The sequence below is a fragment of the Haplochromis burtoni genome, unplaced genomic scaffold (genome assembly GCF_018398535.1).
Source record: "Haplochromis burtoni strain Fernald_Lab_line unplaced genomic scaffold, NCSU_Asbu1 Contig_133, whole genome shotgun sequence".
NCBI classification, from domain to species: domain Eukaryota; kingdom Metazoa; phylum Chordata; class Actinopteri; order Cichliformes; family Cichlidae; genus Haplochromis; species Haplochromis burtoni.
Genome location: NW_024582494.1, coordinates 1,483,121 through 1,501,641, shown reverse-complemented (window position 1 = coordinate 1,501,641; position 18,521 = coordinate 1,483,121). Strand labels below are relative to the sequence as shown.

General features: G+C 44.9%; 1 protein-coding gene across 3 annotated transcripts in view; it reads left to right on the top strand.

Annotated features, from left to right (window-relative positions):
• LOC102301048 (neural cell adhesion molecule L1.1) overlaps nt 1–14,694 on the top strand; it is a 56,972-nt gene extending 42,278 nt beyond the window's left edge. For 2 of the 3 annotated variants that reach the window (XM_042224248.1, XM_042224246.1), the window contains 13 exons: nt 562–768; nt 2,383–2,453; nt 2,559–2,784; nt 5,548–5,654; nt 6,003–6,273; nt 6,622–6,744; nt 6,985–7,161; nt 7,269–7,382; nt 8,049–8,198; nt 9,411–9,542; nt 9,626–9,698; nt 10,083–10,094; nt 10,616–14,694. In XM_042224248.1, the coding sequence (XP_042080182.1) occupies nt 562–768; nt 2,383–2,453; nt 2,559–2,784; nt 5,548–5,654; nt 6,003–6,273; nt 6,622–6,744; nt 6,985–7,161; nt 7,269–7,382; nt 8,049–8,198; nt 9,411–9,542; nt 9,626–9,698; nt 10,083–10,094; nt 10,616–10,871 (1,919 nt within the window). In that variant the 3' untranslated portion in view covers nt 10,872–14,694. The remainder of the gene's footprint in view (nt 1–561; nt 769–2,382; nt 2,454–2,558; nt 2,785–5,547; nt 5,655–6,002; nt 6,274–6,621; nt 6,745–6,984; nt 7,162–7,268; nt 7,383–8,048; nt 8,199–9,410; nt 9,543–9,625; nt 9,699–10,082; nt 10,095–10,615) is intronic. The other variant, XM_042224247.1, reaches the window with a different exon arrangement.
• Nucleotides 14,695–18,521: the final 3,827 nt, after the last annotated feature.

Genomic DNA, 18,521 nt, shown 5'->3' with positions numbered 1-18,521 from the left:
GGGTCTTTCTGTGTGGAGTTTGCATGTTCTCCCCGTGTTTGCGTGGGTTCTCTCAGGGTACTCCGGCTTCCTCCCACCGTCCAAAGGCATGCAGCTTGTGGGGATAAGGTTTAGGTTAATTGGATAATCCAAATTACCACTAGGTGTGAATGGTTGTCTGTCCCTGTGTGTTAGCCCTGCGACAGACTGGCGACCTGTCCAGGGTGTGCCCCGCCTTTCGCCCTGTGACAGCTGGGATATGCTCCAGCGCCCCCCGCGACCCTGAAAAGGATAAGCGAATGGATGGATGTGAAAATACTTTTTGAGATGTTATGTTCTAAGTTGAAGGCATTGTATATGTTTTTGTTGTTCAAATTTAGATGATGAGGTTGTAAACCTGAGGGGGTAGGGCAAAATAAGTATATACTTCTGCCTACTCCTTTTCAAACAACTGTATGGAATGATTTTATGAAACGTTGGTGAATGTATATGTTTGAAATAAAAAAGAACTGAACTGAACTGAAAAACCGACCTACAGCTGAAAAACAGCTGATGAACCGGATCATGTCTGACTCCTTCCAGAGTTCATCATACAGGCTCTGGAGGAGTACCACACGGAGGACAGGAAGTGGACGTGGGAGGAAATGAAGAAAGTGCCAGGCGACTTCAACCACGTGGAGCTGACCCTCCATCCATTCTCCACCTACCGATTCCGGGTCATCGCCATCAATGAGGTTGGCAGGAGCAGACACAGCAACCCCTCAGACCACCACAGCACGCCACCTGCTGGTAAAGAACAATACCTCAACTTGTGCTGTGCAAATGTTGGTATAGATCCAATATCAAATAAATACAGGGCCAGTACTGCCAATACCAGTACTGATACCAAAGCTTAAAGGCAGCTTATGTAGGGAAGAGCAGCATGATTTATGAGATTCTGATTTCAACTGTGATTGTTAATTTCCACAATAATTAGTTGACACAACAAAACACACTCTTCAGCTTTTCGTGTATCTTTTGCTATAGGACATAAATAAAATAGACGTGACCGTGAACATCACAGGTGCATGTTTGAGGTATACACTTTATTTAACACAATTCACTGGGCTACGTGCTGAAACTAAAAGATAGAAATAAAAATCGATCCTATCATGATAGTATCGATCCGATACCAGTACCAGCATTGGTATCGATCCGCCCACCTCTAGCCTTAAGTAATAGGATCCATGTGTCAGAGGCTGGAAAAGACTTCAGTGAATGAAACAACAATATAAGCTAGCAGCAGATGTGATGAGCTTTAGAGTTACAACTGCTACTAGCAGTGATTTTTATAGACTGTGTCCAGGAGCTCAATATGAGGCGTGGCATTACCCACCGGTTTTTGGAACAGCAGTTTATGGTCATCACCGTGTTGTTCTTCTGCAGGAAGAAGTCACCATATTTACTGCTATGCTATCAGCTAACACTACCTAGCTTGAGGCACCTCACTAATACCGTATACGTATATTTCACCCAAAGAAGATCGTACAGTTTCACCCACCAAAACTAAAGCTCAGACTTCTTGGATGGTCTGTTAGTAAAATAACATCACAGCAGCCACATTATTGGTCACAATTACATAAAAAATGCTCCAAAACACTGAAAAAGCACAAACATGCTCCAGAGATCCAGATCAGGGAGTCCAATAACCTGTCAGTCAAAGAGGCCGCACCCCTAATGATGTAAACTTTAGGCCTCAATGCAGTTTAAATAGATGAGTTATAAACACATTGTCCACCCTTACAGTTGTCATGGATACAAGTTTGTTTCTGCTGTGAAGTTTTAACATGGAGTCTGACTCACAGCTGAGCCTCAGGCTGACATTAGAGGGACGGAAAATGTATTTACCATTAATTACATTATCAGTCTGAAAGTTTGTAACAAACCTTTTGGGTTATAGCACCACTAGAGGGGGTTGCCCAACTATTGTAGTAGCTATGGGGGTCTCCTAGTGGGTGTGTGAGTTGTTAGCGGCAGCCATTCCATGCTGCTCATGTTCCATGCTCCAAGAAAACACCTTACTTACTGTTGTGACAAGCTGGCGCTGGCGGTACGAATCCCCGCACGTGTAGGTTCGGACGAGTACAGCCGAGGAGACCTGGCTTATAAAGTGTAATGTTGCTGACGGCGAATAAAGGTCTGTTATTGGATTTAACCGACTGGCTCCATGTTATCCGGCTAACCTCCACACCACATGCCCGCTGGACCTGCTAACCGCTCCTTACTCGCCAGACTGCTGTTACAAGTTTCACAAAGAAATATAAAACATGGTTGATCAATGGTCATGGAGATCAATAAAGAAGATCAATACAGGATGACTGAAGTGTGTTTATTAAACTGAGATATTTTCCTTCACCCTTTTAGTTCCCTCCATCAACCCTACAGGAGTGCGCAGTAACTCCTCAGAACCAGGGACACTGATCATCACGTGGGATGTGAGTACGTCAGCGTGTATGCAGTGCGCTCGAGTAAACATCCTCTGATATGTTTCATGAAAAGCACAGTCCACGGGCACTTCATATTCTTACTTTCTGTTGCAGGAGATAGACAAGCGTTTCCATAACGGCCAGAACTTCCAGTACGAGGTGCTGTGGAGGGAGGCCGACGGGTCAAATGTAAACTGGAACTCCGGCCGTGTGAGGTCTCCACCGTTCATAGTGAACAACACAGGAACGTACACACCGTTTGAGATCAAAGTCCGATCTGTCAACGCCCTCGGAGGAGGACCGGAACCAAAGTCGAGGAACGGGCACTCCGGAGAGGACAGTACGTCATCCCAGAGCTTCATCCCTGTGGCCGAGTGCTGTAATGGGAGGGCCTGTTATTGTGTGTAACTGGGAACCATTACAGGGCTAAAGCCTGTGTGCACCCACTGAGAGGACTGGAACTAAAGCTCATACATACAGATATAGAGACAGTACATGATATCTACAAGTCAGTAATACTGATGACAGTGAGCCAGTTCTGAAAATATCAACTTAAAACAATCTGAGTTAACCATGTTTATCCATACAGCTTATGAATGCCATCAGTCATAAATAATCTCACTGCAACAGCTTCATGAAGCATCACATCACATCACAGCTCTTTCTGTCAAAATGTCAAATCTAACATCTCTTGTTGGAGTGCCCGGCAGCTGTAAACATGAATGCTTTGCTGCTGTGCAGGCTGTTAATCACTCAGAGCATATAGTGAAGTTTCCTGTCAGTGCTTAGATCATGCTGGGAAAATGTCTTTAGGTCAAAAGTCAAGAATCTCAATGAGTGGATGATGGGAATGATGCAGCTGAGGGTTTAATGTCTCACGCTGAATGTTCGGCATGTGAATCAATAATTGCCTCTTTTGTAATGTTGTCATTTTGATGAGAAATACGAGTTTCAGCTCGAACTGACTTATTTCTGTTTAGGAGGTTGCACATGCGTTCTTTCACAGGCTTAGAGAACTGTTCAGTTAGAGGGTAGTTAGGAGGTAAAAAGGTGATGACTGCCGAGGTCATTCCTCACAGCAGTCGTCACAGTTTCCTTCAGTTACCTCGAGCTCTGAGGTCTTCACTGGTCTTTGGAAAGCTCAGTGTTTTATCAGCAGCAGCAGCAGCAGCAACGCGTGACATGACACCGTCCAAAGGTTCTTACCAACGGGCTAAGCTTCTTCAGTTCTAGGGTCAAATGGTGGAGAGTCCCAGATTTAGGCCATATGGGAGTGTCCCCCCCCCCCCCCACAGAGGGACAAAAGGACCCCTGATGATCCTCTAATCACATGAGCCAAGGTGTGAAACTGGGTGCGGGTCCCAATCAGCCAGAGTTTCAGGTGAGTTCATTGTGAAACCTGGCCCCACCTTATTATGTGATTTCCTGAGGTCAGGTGGCCCAGGATGTGAGTGGGCGTTAAGGCGTCTGGGAAGGATCTCAAAACTGGATTATAGATTGCAGACAATTGGTGTCACAAGCTCCGCCCTCTGTTCAAAGATGGTCGCTCACAGTGGACATAGATGCTTCTTTCACTCCTCTTTCAAACCATCTGTCCTCTCTGTCCAAAATGTGAACATTGGCATCCTCGAAAGAGTGTCCTTTATCCTTAAGATGCAGATGGACTGCTGAGTCTTGTCCTGTGGAGGTGGCTCTTCTGTGTTGTGCTATGCACTTGTGAAGTGGCTGTTTGGTCTCTCCAATGTAGAGGTCTGAGCATTCCTTGCTGCACTGTACAGCATACACCACATTGTTAAGTTTGTGTTTAGGAGTTTTGTCGTTCGGGTGAACCAGTTTGTGTCCAAGTGTGCTGCTGGGTCTGAAGTAAACTAGGATGTTGTGCTTGGAGAAAACTCTCCTGAGTTTCTCTGATACACCGGCTACAGAGGGGATGACAATGTTTTAAGTGTTTCCTTTGCATGTGTGTGTTGCTTCTTTTTCCCTTCAGGCTTAGAGGGAACATGTTCTGCCCGGTGGTGTAGGGTCCTAATTACTCCAAGTCTGTGTTCCAGAGGGTGATGGGAGTCAAAGAGGAGGTACTGGTCCGTGTGCGTGGGCTTCCGGTAAACTTCGATGTTGAGGTTTCTTCTCAATGCGCAGAGCACAGTTCAGGAATGACAAACAGTTATCCTTTGTGTCTTCCCTAGTTTGACACAAAGGATAACTGTTTGCCATTCTTTAGGAGTCTTCTCCAAGCACAACATCCCAGTTTACTTCAGACCCAGCAACACACTCAGACAGAAACTGGTTCATCCCAAAGACAAAACTCCTAAACACAAACTTAACAATGTGGTGTATGCTGTACAGTGCAGCGAGGAATGCCCAGACCTCTACATTGGAGAGACCAAACAGCCACTTCACAAACGCATGGCACAACACAGAAGAGCCACCTCCACAGGACAAGACTCAGCTGTCCATCGGCATCTAAAGGTCAAAGGTCACTCCTTCACACATCTGTCTTCTCTTGGCTCGTGTGATTAGGTAGAGGGTCAATAGTGGGTCCATTGTCCCTCTCGGTGGGTTACTCCCACAGAGCTTAAATCTGGGACTCTCCACCATTTGATCCTAAAACTGAAGAAGCTTCTTGGATGAGAGGTGAAACGTCTTCAAGCAACTTAAAGAAGTCCAGACGCTTTTCTTTGCAAGCTCCTTAGACTACGATGACCTGGATCAATGAGGACCTTCACAGACACATGCTGTTAAACTATTCATCATTTCAGGTTCACGTGCTTATATTATGACATCACCGTATTGCTTAGAAATATCCTGACAATCACAGACAAGTCATTACTGCAGCAATGGGTATTTACTAGTGTAATGAATTCAGCAGAAATTCAGAAGTTTGTCTCTGACAGAAAACCGTGCACACACACATACTTCATGGGGACCAGAATTCTGGTCCCCATGAAGGCTGTTGGTCCCCACAACTATAGTAAAAGTCCAACTTTTGTCCCCACAAAGATATCAATACACATTCACACACACAGTCATAAACTGCGAGTTTGTGCAAATAACATCGCTGCTGTGCTGATTTCTTATGTTCATGCCTTGCTGCTTCTCTCAGAGCCAGAGGAAGCGCCGACTGGAGTTTCAACCACCGTGATGAACAGCACCATCAGAGTGAGCTGGAACAAAGCCCAGAGGGTCCGAGGTTGGCTGCTGGGATACAGGGTAGCACTTCTCATTGAGTTTAATTACCTGACTCACATCACAGAAATGCTCTTAACATTTAAATCCTCTGTTCATGTAAGGTTATTACTTGGTGCGATGTTTCAAAAATTTAATTGGACTTTGGCTTTGAGCCTCTGCCCATCTTTAATACTGAGAAACTTTATAATCTTTCTGTCAATCAAACCCCAGAAAATAGTCCCGAGTGGCATCTTTGATTAGTAGAATAATGGATGAAAACACAGGCTGATAAAAAGTTTTTATCGTATTCTGAATTTTTTAATTTCATTTTCAGCTGTAACTTTATCAAAGCACATCAAGTGTGTTCATGTTTCTCTATGCTTGCTTCAGATCTACTATAAGAGGCTGGCTCCCAAGGCCGAACGGAGCCGGAGGTCTCTCAGACAATCCCAACATGAGGAGGACAGAGGAGAAAAATCTAAACAATTGAGTGAGACAGACGAGCACAGCTGGCAGGTGGAGGAGGTTGACCATAACAAGACCTCAGCGGAGGTGACGGGACTGCGACTGTTTTCTGAGTATGAGCTGACGGTCACTGCGTTTAACAGCAAAGGGGAGAGTCCTCGCTCCCCGCCGCACCACTTCCACACACCGGAGGGAGGTGAGTTTCAACCAAACGTTGCTGTTTGAGGGTCATGTGACCATGGATCGAAGTGCGATTTGACAGGTTCCACAAGTCAAAGGTCAGCTGATCTGAGCAGCATTGTGTAGTAAGTTAGCTGTCAGCTTTAATTACCAATTATTTGAAGGTATCAGAATGCTGCTCTTGTTGCAGCCCATTGCAACCTCTGCACCTGACCCAAAAGCTTACGACACGACATTCATATCCGAGCGGACTTTGACATTCAGACAGAATAAAGTCAACCGAACTTTCTTCCCTCGTGTCTAAGAGTTCAGGATCAGTTCTCAAGTTACACAAACCTCACCTGGAACTGTTCTCTGTGTTCAGTTCCTGGTCCTCCTGCATCTCTGGAGTTTGAAAGCCCGACAGAAAAATCCCTGATTCTCTCCTGGAGCCATCCAGCTGAGACCAACGGCATTCTGCTGGGATACATAGTGCAGTACCAACGGGGTAAGGTCTGATCCTGGCTGCGTCATGAAAATAAGATGAAGTTTAACGATTGTGACTTTTCTTTTTGTGTTCATCCTTGAATTCTGTTGTAACTTTACTTTCTGGTGTTTCCTTCAGATTTCAATGTTTTTCTTTGTCCCTGTTTAAGTTTTATTTATTTCACTTTCTGGGAACAGCGTTTGGCCACCAAGCGTTCTTAGTCATGTATGTTTTTCTGCCTGGTTTGTGTTTCATCTGTAGAGGTGGAAAGCAAAGACAGTCCTGTGGAGATACTGAATGTCAATGATCCCACAGTAAAGCACATCACGCTGGACAACCTGGACCCCGACAGCCATTACATCTTCAAAGTAACAGCATGCACAAAGATTGGACAAGGCCCTCCCATCACACGCAGGGGAGCCACTCTGCTTGATGGAGGTGAAACTTCAGAATTCTGCCTCACACCGTTTAGTGTTCGGCTTTATTTAGTGACATAAAACCAAATTCTCAAATTGACCTTGTTTTCTCCACCCCCTGCCTTCTAGAGCCTCCGAGAAACATCACAGTAACCTCTGGTAATGCATCAGTCCACCTGAGCTGGGTGCCCGGAGAGAGAAACCGAAACCACGGCTTCCACATCCAATACCTCAAGAAGAGCGGTAAGGACAGGACGGCTTGCAGGGAGAGGAAGTTTGGGGGGGTCTGTGAGCATGTGTGGACAATGACTCTTAGAAAGGGGAATAAAGGAGCTGGAGAGTAAGGAAGGAAAACATGTCTGAGTCCTTCTCAAAGTCTTGATAACAGTTCCCGGCAGTGATTCGACCAATTATTTTGAAGATCCTGACTCTAAATGATCGAACAGAGGTTTAAACTTCAGTGTTGAAGAACAGCATGCGGAGGCTCAACAGTCAAATCTGAAAAAACTCTCAAATGTCCAAAAAATAAACCTTTAAGGCTTTTTTCTCTTGAAGTTATACTTTGGTCTGAGAACATGACAGCCTGATTAATGGTTCAATCCAAAGTGAGACGAGCCTGAAGAACCTGCAGTGAACCAAGAACAAGTAAACAGCTCCCAACTTGTTATGATGATAACAAGTAGATTAAACTGTCACGACTCTCTGATGTTTCATGCGTATCCAGTGATTTGAATATGAATTTTCACACTGTTTTGCTTCTGCAGCGTCTCTGGATCAACATCACAGCAGAATTATTAGAATCAGCAGAAGAATCAGAGACAGTTCATTAAATGAGAGGAGGAACAGCTTTAGGATTGTTTCATCATATGTTCTTCATATGTTTCATTCTTCTCTGCCGTGTGGCTGCAGGAGGCGGTGGGTGGGAGAAGTCAGAACAGGTCAACACTACGCAGGGTTTCTATATGCTGACGGGCCTCCAACCAGGAGCTCAGTACCACCTGAGGGTCATGCATGGAAACTCCACTTATTGGCAAGGCGAGGCAAAGACCGTGGAACCATGTAAGTATGCAGAGTAGTAGAGGTTGATGCCACGATCTTCACAGATTCACAAATCTAGCACTGTCGACGTCTTGATGCGTGCTCAATCATCCAGGTAAGTAAATTTCCGATTTATACATCGGAGAAAGTAAACAACCTCTGGCGAAACGGGTGTCACATCACAGAAGAGCCACCTCGTCAGGCCAGGACTCTGCAGTCTATTCACACCTACAGGCCAGTGGACACTCTTTCAATGATGAGGATGTAACATCCTGGACAGGGAGGAACGCTGGTTTAAGGGCGGAGTCAAGGAGGCCATTTATGTGAAAAGGGAAAGACCATCTCTGAATCGAGGAGGGGCCTAAGGCTTCATCTGTTACCATCTTACAATGCTGTGATTGCAGCCATTCCCCAACTCTCTGTGAATGGGACTCATGACCATTGATCAGTAGTTGTTGATCAATGGTCATGAGAATTTGCATATTAATGATCAAGGAACTGACCTCCCAGCCCATTGTTCCTCAGTGGGCTGGTTTCAGTCATTATGCAAATGTACTGTTTATAAGATTGAAACTGCAGTCAGCTGAGACTGAAGACGTCACTGGATGATGACGAAACGTTTCTCCCACTGAAAACGTTACGTCCAATGAACAGAATCAACTTTTTGGGACTAGCACTGTGGAGTTTTCAGGCGGGCTAATCTCGCTACCTGTGTGAAAATCATAATTCCAAACGCGTCTGGACTTCTTTAAGTTGCTTGAAGACGTTTCACCTCTCATCCGAGAAGCTTCTTCAGTTCTAGCGTCAAATGGTGGAGACACCAACTGTCTGCCATCTTTAATCCAGTTCTGAGATCCTTCCCAGACGCTTCCTGGGCCATCTGACCTCAGGAAATCACATGTTAGGATGGGGCTAAGTTTCACAATGAGCTCACTCGAAACCTTGGCTGATTGGGACCTACACCTTCACACCTTGGCTCATGTAATTAGGTAGAGGATCATTAGGGGTCCTCTCGGTGGGTTACTCCCACAGAGCTTAAATCTGGGATTCTCCACCATTTGATCCTAGAAGCTAGAAGCTTCACAGATGAGAGGTGAAACGTCTTCAAGCAACTCAAAGAAGTCCAGACGCTTTTCTTTCCAAGCTCCTTAGACTACGATGACCTGGATGACTGAGAACCTTCACAGACATCATTCCAAACATTTCTGTGACAGTCTGTCTCTGTTCTCTCAGTGCCGTCAGAGATAACCGGCAGGTTCGCCACCCAAGGCTGGCTGATTGGACTCATCAGCGCCATCGTGCTGCTGGTTCTCATACTGCTCATCCTCTGCCTTATCAAACGCAGCAAGGGCGGCAAATATGCAGGTACGCTGTGGTGCGCAGATGGACTAACACTCTCTGACTCACACAGACTCTAACGCAGAGTTAAAGGTTTCTTTTTTTCACAGTGAAGGACAAAGAAAGTAAGGAGGTGGACTCTGAAGCTCGACCAATGAAAGATGAAGCCTTTGGAGAATACAGGTGGGCCTTTTTGAATGTCACTCATGATTACAGGCTATGCTTGAAATGCATTTGCTTCCACACAGAACAAAGTGCTACGGTGGCCCTGCAGGTACAAAATACAGCAAGAGCACAAAACACAGAGCGACCCTGCGATTTGAGTCAGTGTGTTGTTTAGTTTTTGCACAAAAATCCTTCATGTCGACACAACAATGAGATCAGTTATATACACTATGTTTTTATATAAACAGTGATAATATCCCTGCAGTAAATCATATTATGAAACTTTGTTTTGTTTCTGAAACATCGAGTTTGACGGCTTCATCTGAGCGTGCAGCTCGTCATGCTCGCAGCTCTGCTTCCTTTCATTCACTTTTCTTTCTCCCTTCAATGCTCTGCCTGCAGATCCCTGGAGAGGTAGGACAGTTCACCCCTCTGTAGCACTCACATGTGTGTTTGTGTGTTTGTGTCGAGATGCTGTTTAGATTTAATGAAACTTTTCATTCTGTGTGCATTTCTTTGATTTTTTGTGTAATTAGGCATCATTTGCATAATCAGCCTGCAGTCCTTGAACACCAGGAAGAATTTTATTAACATTTTATTCATGTGTTATTTTATACTATGTTATTTCATATTTGTCTTTTCTGCATTTTTAAAATTATTTATTTTATATCATTACATTTTTTTATTTAAATACTTAAAATGTATTTAAATACTTATAATAACTTGATCCTCCTTAACATGATGAACTGTTAAAGAGGATGTACTTACCCATGCAGTTTCTTTCTTTCCATTTTCAGTTTGGGACACATTTCACAAATTTGACACAGTTATGACGTCACCGTGTCCGTGTGATGCTACACAGCATGTTCCTGCATTTATCAGACTTCACTTTTTGTCTGTGAGAATTTACACTGAGTCTCTGTGCCGTCCTCCAGCGATGGCGATGAGAAGCGCTCGGACAGCCAGCAGTCTCTGGAGGAAAGTAAGATGGGCAGCGTCGACTCTCTGGCCGAATACGGGGACAGTGTGGACATCCAGTTCAATGAGGACGGCTCCTTCATCGGCCAGTACAGCGGCCGGGCATCTGTTCCCCACGGCAACGAGAGCTCGGGCCCCGCCTCCCCCGTTAATGCAGTCCCACCTCCCCCCGTCGCTCCCTCCATGTCGAGCATCCTAAATCGGCCCAGCTAGAGACACACATGGCCAAAACACACACACACACACACACACACACACACACACACACACACACACACAATGTCAGTACATTCCATTGGTTTATGCAGTGAAGCTGTTTACAGTTTACAAACACACACACATACAACCGCGTGATTAGAAACTCGTATGAGCGAACAAACTGAGTGAGGTGAGGGCGAGCTGCACCAGCTGCTCCTGAGCTCGGTGAGTCAGGTTACATGAGCTCAGTCTGTTTGCAGGATTGTTACTGAACATGTAAAACTTCTGACTTTGTAACAACTGAGATGGTGTTCGGGACACGTAGCCCGCCGAAGACACGCAGCGAATGTTATTCTGGTCTGCAGCATCTGATTCAGCTTCACATGTCAGTAACTACTCACATAGATTAACACCCAAATGAGTACATGGAGACAGTTTAAGAGCTATGAAACTTCAATTAAATTCATAATAAAGGGATACAAAACAGACTAGTTCTTATGTAGGATTATTGATGAATATTTAAAATTCTGGACTAACTTTTTGTAGACAGTGACTACAAAGCAAACAGTTTGCTAGTCTGGAAGAACCAAGTGACAGCTGATTGGCTAACGGTGAATATCAGCTTAAACATAAAAATAAAATAATAAAGCTTATTAATACTAATTCTGATAAAGGATCCATTCTCTGTGCATTTTAGCTAATACAGTTTGAGCTTCTGATGTCCTCTCCGTACCCTTCATGACGAGTTCTGACACCTCAGCATATCTCAAACTAGAAAGTCACCTGAGCGGCTGCAGGTGGAGCTCCCTCCTCTAACTCGGTGCCGTTCAGACTGACATACATCTCTGGATTTATCTGGACTTCACCAGGTTTGTAGTGACCATGTTGTGGTTTGTTTACACGATGGAAAGCTTTGTAATTGGGCACAAACAATTTACTGTTTACTAAAATCTTTCCTGATTTGATGAATGTAATTGCGAATTAAGCTGGGACTCGCTGAGATGGCCTTAAAGTGAAACCAGTCTCAGTCTCATAAGGAAATGAGTTTCATGGCTCAGAGTGTTGCGTCTGATTCTTGGTTGCTCCATCTGTCCACCAGGACAAAGCTGCTCTTTGACTTTTTACCTTAGAGTGGTGTTTGCACATGACGCAGTAAAGTTAGACTTTAAATAGAAACTTAGAGAAGCTGGTGCAGCTCAGCCCAGGAGACGGAGATGGTTTATGGGAGAGCGTCACAAAGAAAAAGCAAAAATCTGGGAGTTTTTCATCTTTCATCTTGGACCAAATCACTTTATTTCATCGTAAACAAACATTTCAGTCTCTTTTTGTTTCCTTAGCATATTTATATGTCGATTTTTTATATTTATGTGTTTTTGTTACCAACTTACGTATCTGAGTTTGCATGCATGTGTCATGGAACGGTTTTTGCTATTTATAGATGCATGCCAGCTTCCAGGCATTTCTAAAGCATTTCATTGATATTTGAGTTAAAGAGCGAGACTGTTACGCTGTGTGTGTGCGTGTGTGTGTGTGTGTGTGTGTGTGCTTGCTCTCCATCCTTGCCCTTTGACCTGCAGAGAGGGGAGCTCTGTTGCCTTAGGAGAGTCCAGATGAACCTCCTCTCCTCCCTCTTCCTGTCAGTCATCTCTCCTCAGACGCAGCTTCATGTGTAAAAGTTTTCAGCGTTGCAGTTTCTGCAAACGTCCATTAAACCCTGTAAACGGCCAGCAGACGGCACAGTTCACTGCTTCAGATGTTTCAGGGCTGCCTTTGAATATGATTGGAAAAATTCCTATGCATAAACACACACACACACACACACATACTGATGAACACATGAAGTGGAGGCCCACATGGCGGGTCCTCTGTAGCAAAACGGACCCTCTGACGGAGCGAGGGAGGAGGCGGAGGAGAAAGAGGATCAGATGTAATCGCTCCCTGAATGTAAATAGAACCTTGAGATTGTCAGTTTTTTTATTTCCATTGCTTCTTCTCTAAAATCATTGAATTGCAGTTTGTCTTTTTATCTTTTGCTCTGTTTGATTTTGTACTTGTATTTTGTATCAACACCCTCCCCTCCATCGTCTAATCTTAGGTTTTCCTTTCGTGTCGCTCAGTAGCCTCGAGACGTTTAGAGAAGATTAGAACCGTAGAGAGAAAAACACTCCCCTTCATTCATTCAGTTTCTTTATAGCGCGTAGCAATGCAGCAAATAATACTGATTATTAAAAAGCTATGTCATAAATGTTTCTACAGCTCGCTGAGCTGTTTAATGGCAGCGGGTGAGATGATGTTCTCTGGATGGACCCGCACCGGAAACAGTTTTATAGCTCAGAGGGTTTATTTCGTTGCCTTGGACACGCTGCACTGATGCCGATGCGGATCAAAAAAAATCAATCTGATGAAAATATGTGTCGCAGGATTACACACAGGGAGCCCCGTGTTCGGACCCACAGCTGACGCTTATTCTTACAGTCTGTCGAGCAGAGAGACAAACCCGACGAAGCGATTCACGCAAACCAAGCAGAAAAGACCAAAACCAACAACCACTTACTGTAGACATAAAACTTTAAACGACCTTCCAAAATGATAGTTTCCCATAAAAACAAAGCTCATTATTATCCAGCAAATAAATTCTCATTATAGATGAATTCGTATTTTGCGCTGTAGTGAGTGTTTGTGACTGCAGGAGGATGAATGGGTTTTCCCTCCATCTGTGGCTCTGAGGTATAAACTGGTGCGTTCATCCCACACCATCAAACACGATATTATTCCTACTTTTATTTTCACTTGCTCATTAGGCCACAAATGAATTCAAACAGGCAGGAGCAGTGCATTTGTTGGGAAGCAGGGAATTACATCACTGGTTCTCTACTGTGTGTCTGTGTGACCATAAACTACATCTAAAGGATGGATGTAGCTTTTGGGCCTCAAAAAGGTGAAGTCAACCTAGAAGTGCCTCAAACCTGCATTCTTTCCAAAGCCCAGCAGGGGGCGACTCCTCTGACTGTATAGAAGCCTGTGACTCAGTGACAGGCCTGTCCTACATTTTAGGACAGAGCGTCTTGTCCCCTCAATGCTCACTTCAGGGGTCAAAAAACAAATCCTACTACAGAAAACTAGATTTTTGACAGTTTCCAGACAAAAAGTGAGCCCACATCCAGCACTGGTTTTGGTCTTTTCAGTGGATTTTCCTGCAAAAGAAAAACTACAAGCGAGCTAGAGAAAACTAGAGTGAACTCATGGACAGGGAACTGCGTATCTCGAGCTGAATAATCACTGCTGATTGTGAAATAACAGCAGCGAGCAAACGCTCGTCTTCCTTCATGTACAATAATCCAAAGTCCGACCTCATCTTGTTGCCTTGATGGACGTCTCCCCGCCCTCGACCCCACTCCCGTCCGTCTGTCTCTCTGCTCTGACTGCTGTCCAGCCCTGTCTGTCTGCCTGTTTTTGTCACAGCCTTTTTTATACGTACATGGGGAAAAAACAACAATATTAAAAACACTTAAAAAAGACAAAAATGTAGTTATGCATAATAATTTTGCTTACAATAACAACAGTGCTGTAATCTAATCAGCCACGATGATGACGTCAGTGTCATCCTCATGTGGTCAGTAACACAATGAACCAGTATCACAGGATCAAGCAGGGAGGTTAAAGTGGGAGGACGGGAGAAGAGGAGTCACACATATGTATACAGGGGCGGTGCGTGGGGTGGGAGGGGGTTACTGCAATACTGAGGTGTGCTGATGTTGTAACTGCTTGTTGCGTTGTGCGCTGAGCTGTATCTGATGAACTAACCCAGCTGTCAACTAATAAACACAGACTACGCATATCCTTAACTAGTGGCTCATTTGTGTGTGTGTGTGTGTGTGTGTGTGTGTGTGTGTGTGTGTGTGTGTGTGTGTGTGTGTGTGTGTGTGTGGAGCTGTTAAAGAGTTCAGTTCAAGTCTGACCAAAGTTATTAACCTCTTTACATCCTCGACTGTCCCGGGATGTTTGTGTATTTGAATGCACAAATCTTAGGGAACATATTTGAGCCTGGCTTTCATCCAACCATACATCTTGATGTATGCTCAATCATCATTCAGTCATTATGCAAATGTACTGTTTATAAGATTGGGGAAACCTGCAGTCAGCTGAGACTGAAGACGTCACTTGGATGAGTGACGAAATGTTTCTCCTGCTGAAAAGCTACGTCCAGATGAACAGAATCAACTTTTGGGGGCATCATCCATCCATCTTCTGTTGCTTATCCAGCAGGTCTTGCAGGGTCAGGATTCTAATCAGGGACACAGCTCCTCCGGGGGGACACTGAGGCATTCCCAAGCCAGCTGAGAGGCATCATCTCTCCAGCCTGTCCATTCTGTTTTTGGCCTCCTCCCAGTTGAACATGCCCAAAGGCAAACTACCTCAATCAGCTCCTTTGTGAAAGATTTAGGTGTACTTTGAATTCCTGCTGAATGATCAAGCTGCTCATTTTGGTACCTCGTATCCAGAGCTCCTTCGGTCACAACCCTGAGCTCATGGCCACAGTTTAGGCTGACTTCATGCTAGCACTCTGCCCTTTTCTGGCTGAGAACCGTGGTCTCAGGCTTGAAGATGCTAATGCCCTCTGAGCTCCAAACTGTTCCACTGTACGCTGAAGGTCATCGTTTGATGAAGCCAAGAGAAAAACCAGGTCACCCACAAAAGGAGATCCTAAGAACATCCATCTCAGCTGAGTTGCTGTTTTGAGTCTTTTGGTTCAGCTTCCATTATTATTCTGGTATTTTGTGAGCTTTATTTCTGGTGAATGGACTGCTTCTTATATAATGCTCTTCTACTCTGAGCACTTTACACAACGTGTTCATTCACTTTTTCTATTCTTCTAACAATCACACACATTCATACTCCGATGGACGCATCGGAGAGCAACATGGGGTTAGCATCTTGCCCAAGGATATTTGGCATGTAGACTGGAACAGACTGGGATTGAACCAACAACCATCCAGTTAGTATGTGACCTGCTAACTGGATAGTTGCTGCTCTCCACCAAACGTACGCTGGCCAGTTTTCACACATGCACTGCAGCCGTGAGTTTTTCTCAGCTGGCAGACGAACTGCACCAGCCTCACTTTAACTCATGGCTCATTCTGTAGGAAGCATCTTTTAGTTACGTACTTTACTCATCAGTAAGAATCGTGGATGATGTTAGCCGTCTTATTGCATGCTACTCAACAGCAGATGGATTTGTGCGTGTCAGTGTTTCAACATTTCGCTCGATTGATCTATTAAAGCTTGGATTTGTAGCAACAAGTTGACCATTCACATCCTGTCTTCCAAACCAAGCACATTTCTTTAAAAGGAAAATACGTCTTCTGATGCTTGAAGTAATGATATTTTTATTGGATACTTAACCTTCCATCTGTAAGAGGAAAAAAATAAAAGGATTAATAGCCACACCCTCATGCTCACGGTCAGTATGAATGTTCAAACAGCTGATAAGGGGCTTTCAGTGTGGTGAAATGCAGGAAGTGCAGAGCAGGAAGTGATTTCATTTAAACACACAGCACCGCCTGTGTGACATCACAGCAGTATTTAGACAGTTAATGTCCTCCTAAGAATTTCTTTCTCAGTATTCATCATTCAATTCAATTCAAATATCGACGCTACGCCTCTGTAAAATAGTGTGTTTCAGTGAAGCTGTAAACTTATGCCACATTCCAGACACCTCTGAACTCGGATGTCAGAACTTGTCACTCCTCCGTTAACACATTCCAGAAAAAGTGTGGAACAACAGGATCTGCTTTGGTTCTTTGGAAGGTAGAGAATACAAGACATCATCAACCACAGAGGCTGTGAAAACAGAAAACCTGAGTGTGCAGCCAGCAGAGGAAGTAAACAGCTTCTTCACCCGCTTTGAAACACCACAAAAGCAGCGCTCATCTGCCTCAGCCCTGCTCCCATCCTCATCCTCACCTTCCTGCACCGCTCCACTCACTGTAACGGAGCACGAGGTCAGACGTGTCCTCCTAGCAGTGAACCCCAGGAAGGCGGCCGGTACAGACGGAGTACCTGGCAAGGTACTAAGAGCCTGTGGCCACCAGCTCACCCTCATCTTCACCAGACTCTTCAACCTCTCACTGGATGACGCAGCCATCCCATCCTGTCTAAAATCAGCCACAATCATCCCAGTGCCGAAGACGTCTCCCATCACCAGCCTGAACGATTACCGCCCTGTGGCCCTCATGCTGGTGACCATGAAATGCTTTGAGAGACTAGTCCTTCAGCACATCAAGGATTACCTCCGCCCAGAATTCGACCCGCACCAGTTTGCATACCACGCAAACAGATCCACAGAAGACACCATCGCCCTGCATCACGGTATGGTACGGCAGCTGCACTAAGGCTGACAGAGCGAGGATTCAGAGTGTAGTCAAGACACAAAAAATCATCCGCTCCCCTCCCTGACGAGTTACGCTCAAAGCTGTGAGTCAACAGAAGCTGAACAGCTGCAGACTAGTTAAGTAGGACTATCAGACCAATGAATTCCAAAAGAGTGCATCACAATTTCCTGCTCAGCTGGATGTGAATCTGTAAGGAAAACTGGAATGACGCTGTTAAATACAGACACGGTGGAGAAAACGTGACGTATCTAATCTATAAAGATGCCCATTAGTGCCGCCTTGGCCTGGGTTACCTTCCCTCCACTCATTCATACATGTGCCTACAGTGTGCATTACTTCACACAGAAACATCCCAGCTAAAAAATAAGAACACCTGCTGGCAGGTAACGACCAGCCGCCCTGCTGCCAGCCCTTATTCAATTAGAAAGGCCACATTGCCTGTCACAGCACCTCCCTGTGGTTACATATAGAACTGCGCAGGCTGTCGCAGCTTTTAGCAAACATGCTGCACCTTTGTGACAATTTATTTCCTCTGTATTTACATTTTCTCATATCCCACTTTTTGTCCTGATAATACAGACTACTGTCTACACAGCCCTCCACCAAATCTCAGCATAAGGCCGTTCTTTCTGATTCTGGAAGAACTGTTAAAGCACATATTATCATGTACAGTTAGGAAGAGCAGATCCCAGCAAACTAACTACGGAGCAAGGAAGAGTATGTCTGCGTTGGACACATTAATAATGCTGACACGAATCTACAAACTCTGCAGGACAGATATTCAGTATTTTATCTGAGGACTGTTTTCTAATGCTGGAAGCAAAAGTGTTTGGGATGTCACGTGTCCTGTATCCTCTCTGTAATCGTATTTGTGCAGATTTATTAATCATGTTCAGGTCCACACGATTTCTGTGAGACTCTGCTAAAGACAATCAAATGTGGGGCACAGTGTCTGAGGGTGGATCACACTGTGTATGTCCACCTCAGACACGTCACCATGGGAAAGGGTCTGACTTTTAACTCTCTGTGACGTAAAAGCCTACGACGAGCCGTCTGCGTAGATTTTGCGTGTTTAACGTCAGCGGTGGGTTCTGCCTGACTGGCTCAGCTGTCCTGGAAAGTGAAAGCAGTGCAGAGGGCCTCGGGGGCCATCGGGGGTCGGAGGGTGTGGGGGTTGGGTGCATTCCCGCCGACAAACAAACCAGCTCCTTAACGGCCAAAAAGCACGTGACCAAGCGTCCTCCACACGAAACAGTCCCGTGACCTTTCGGGT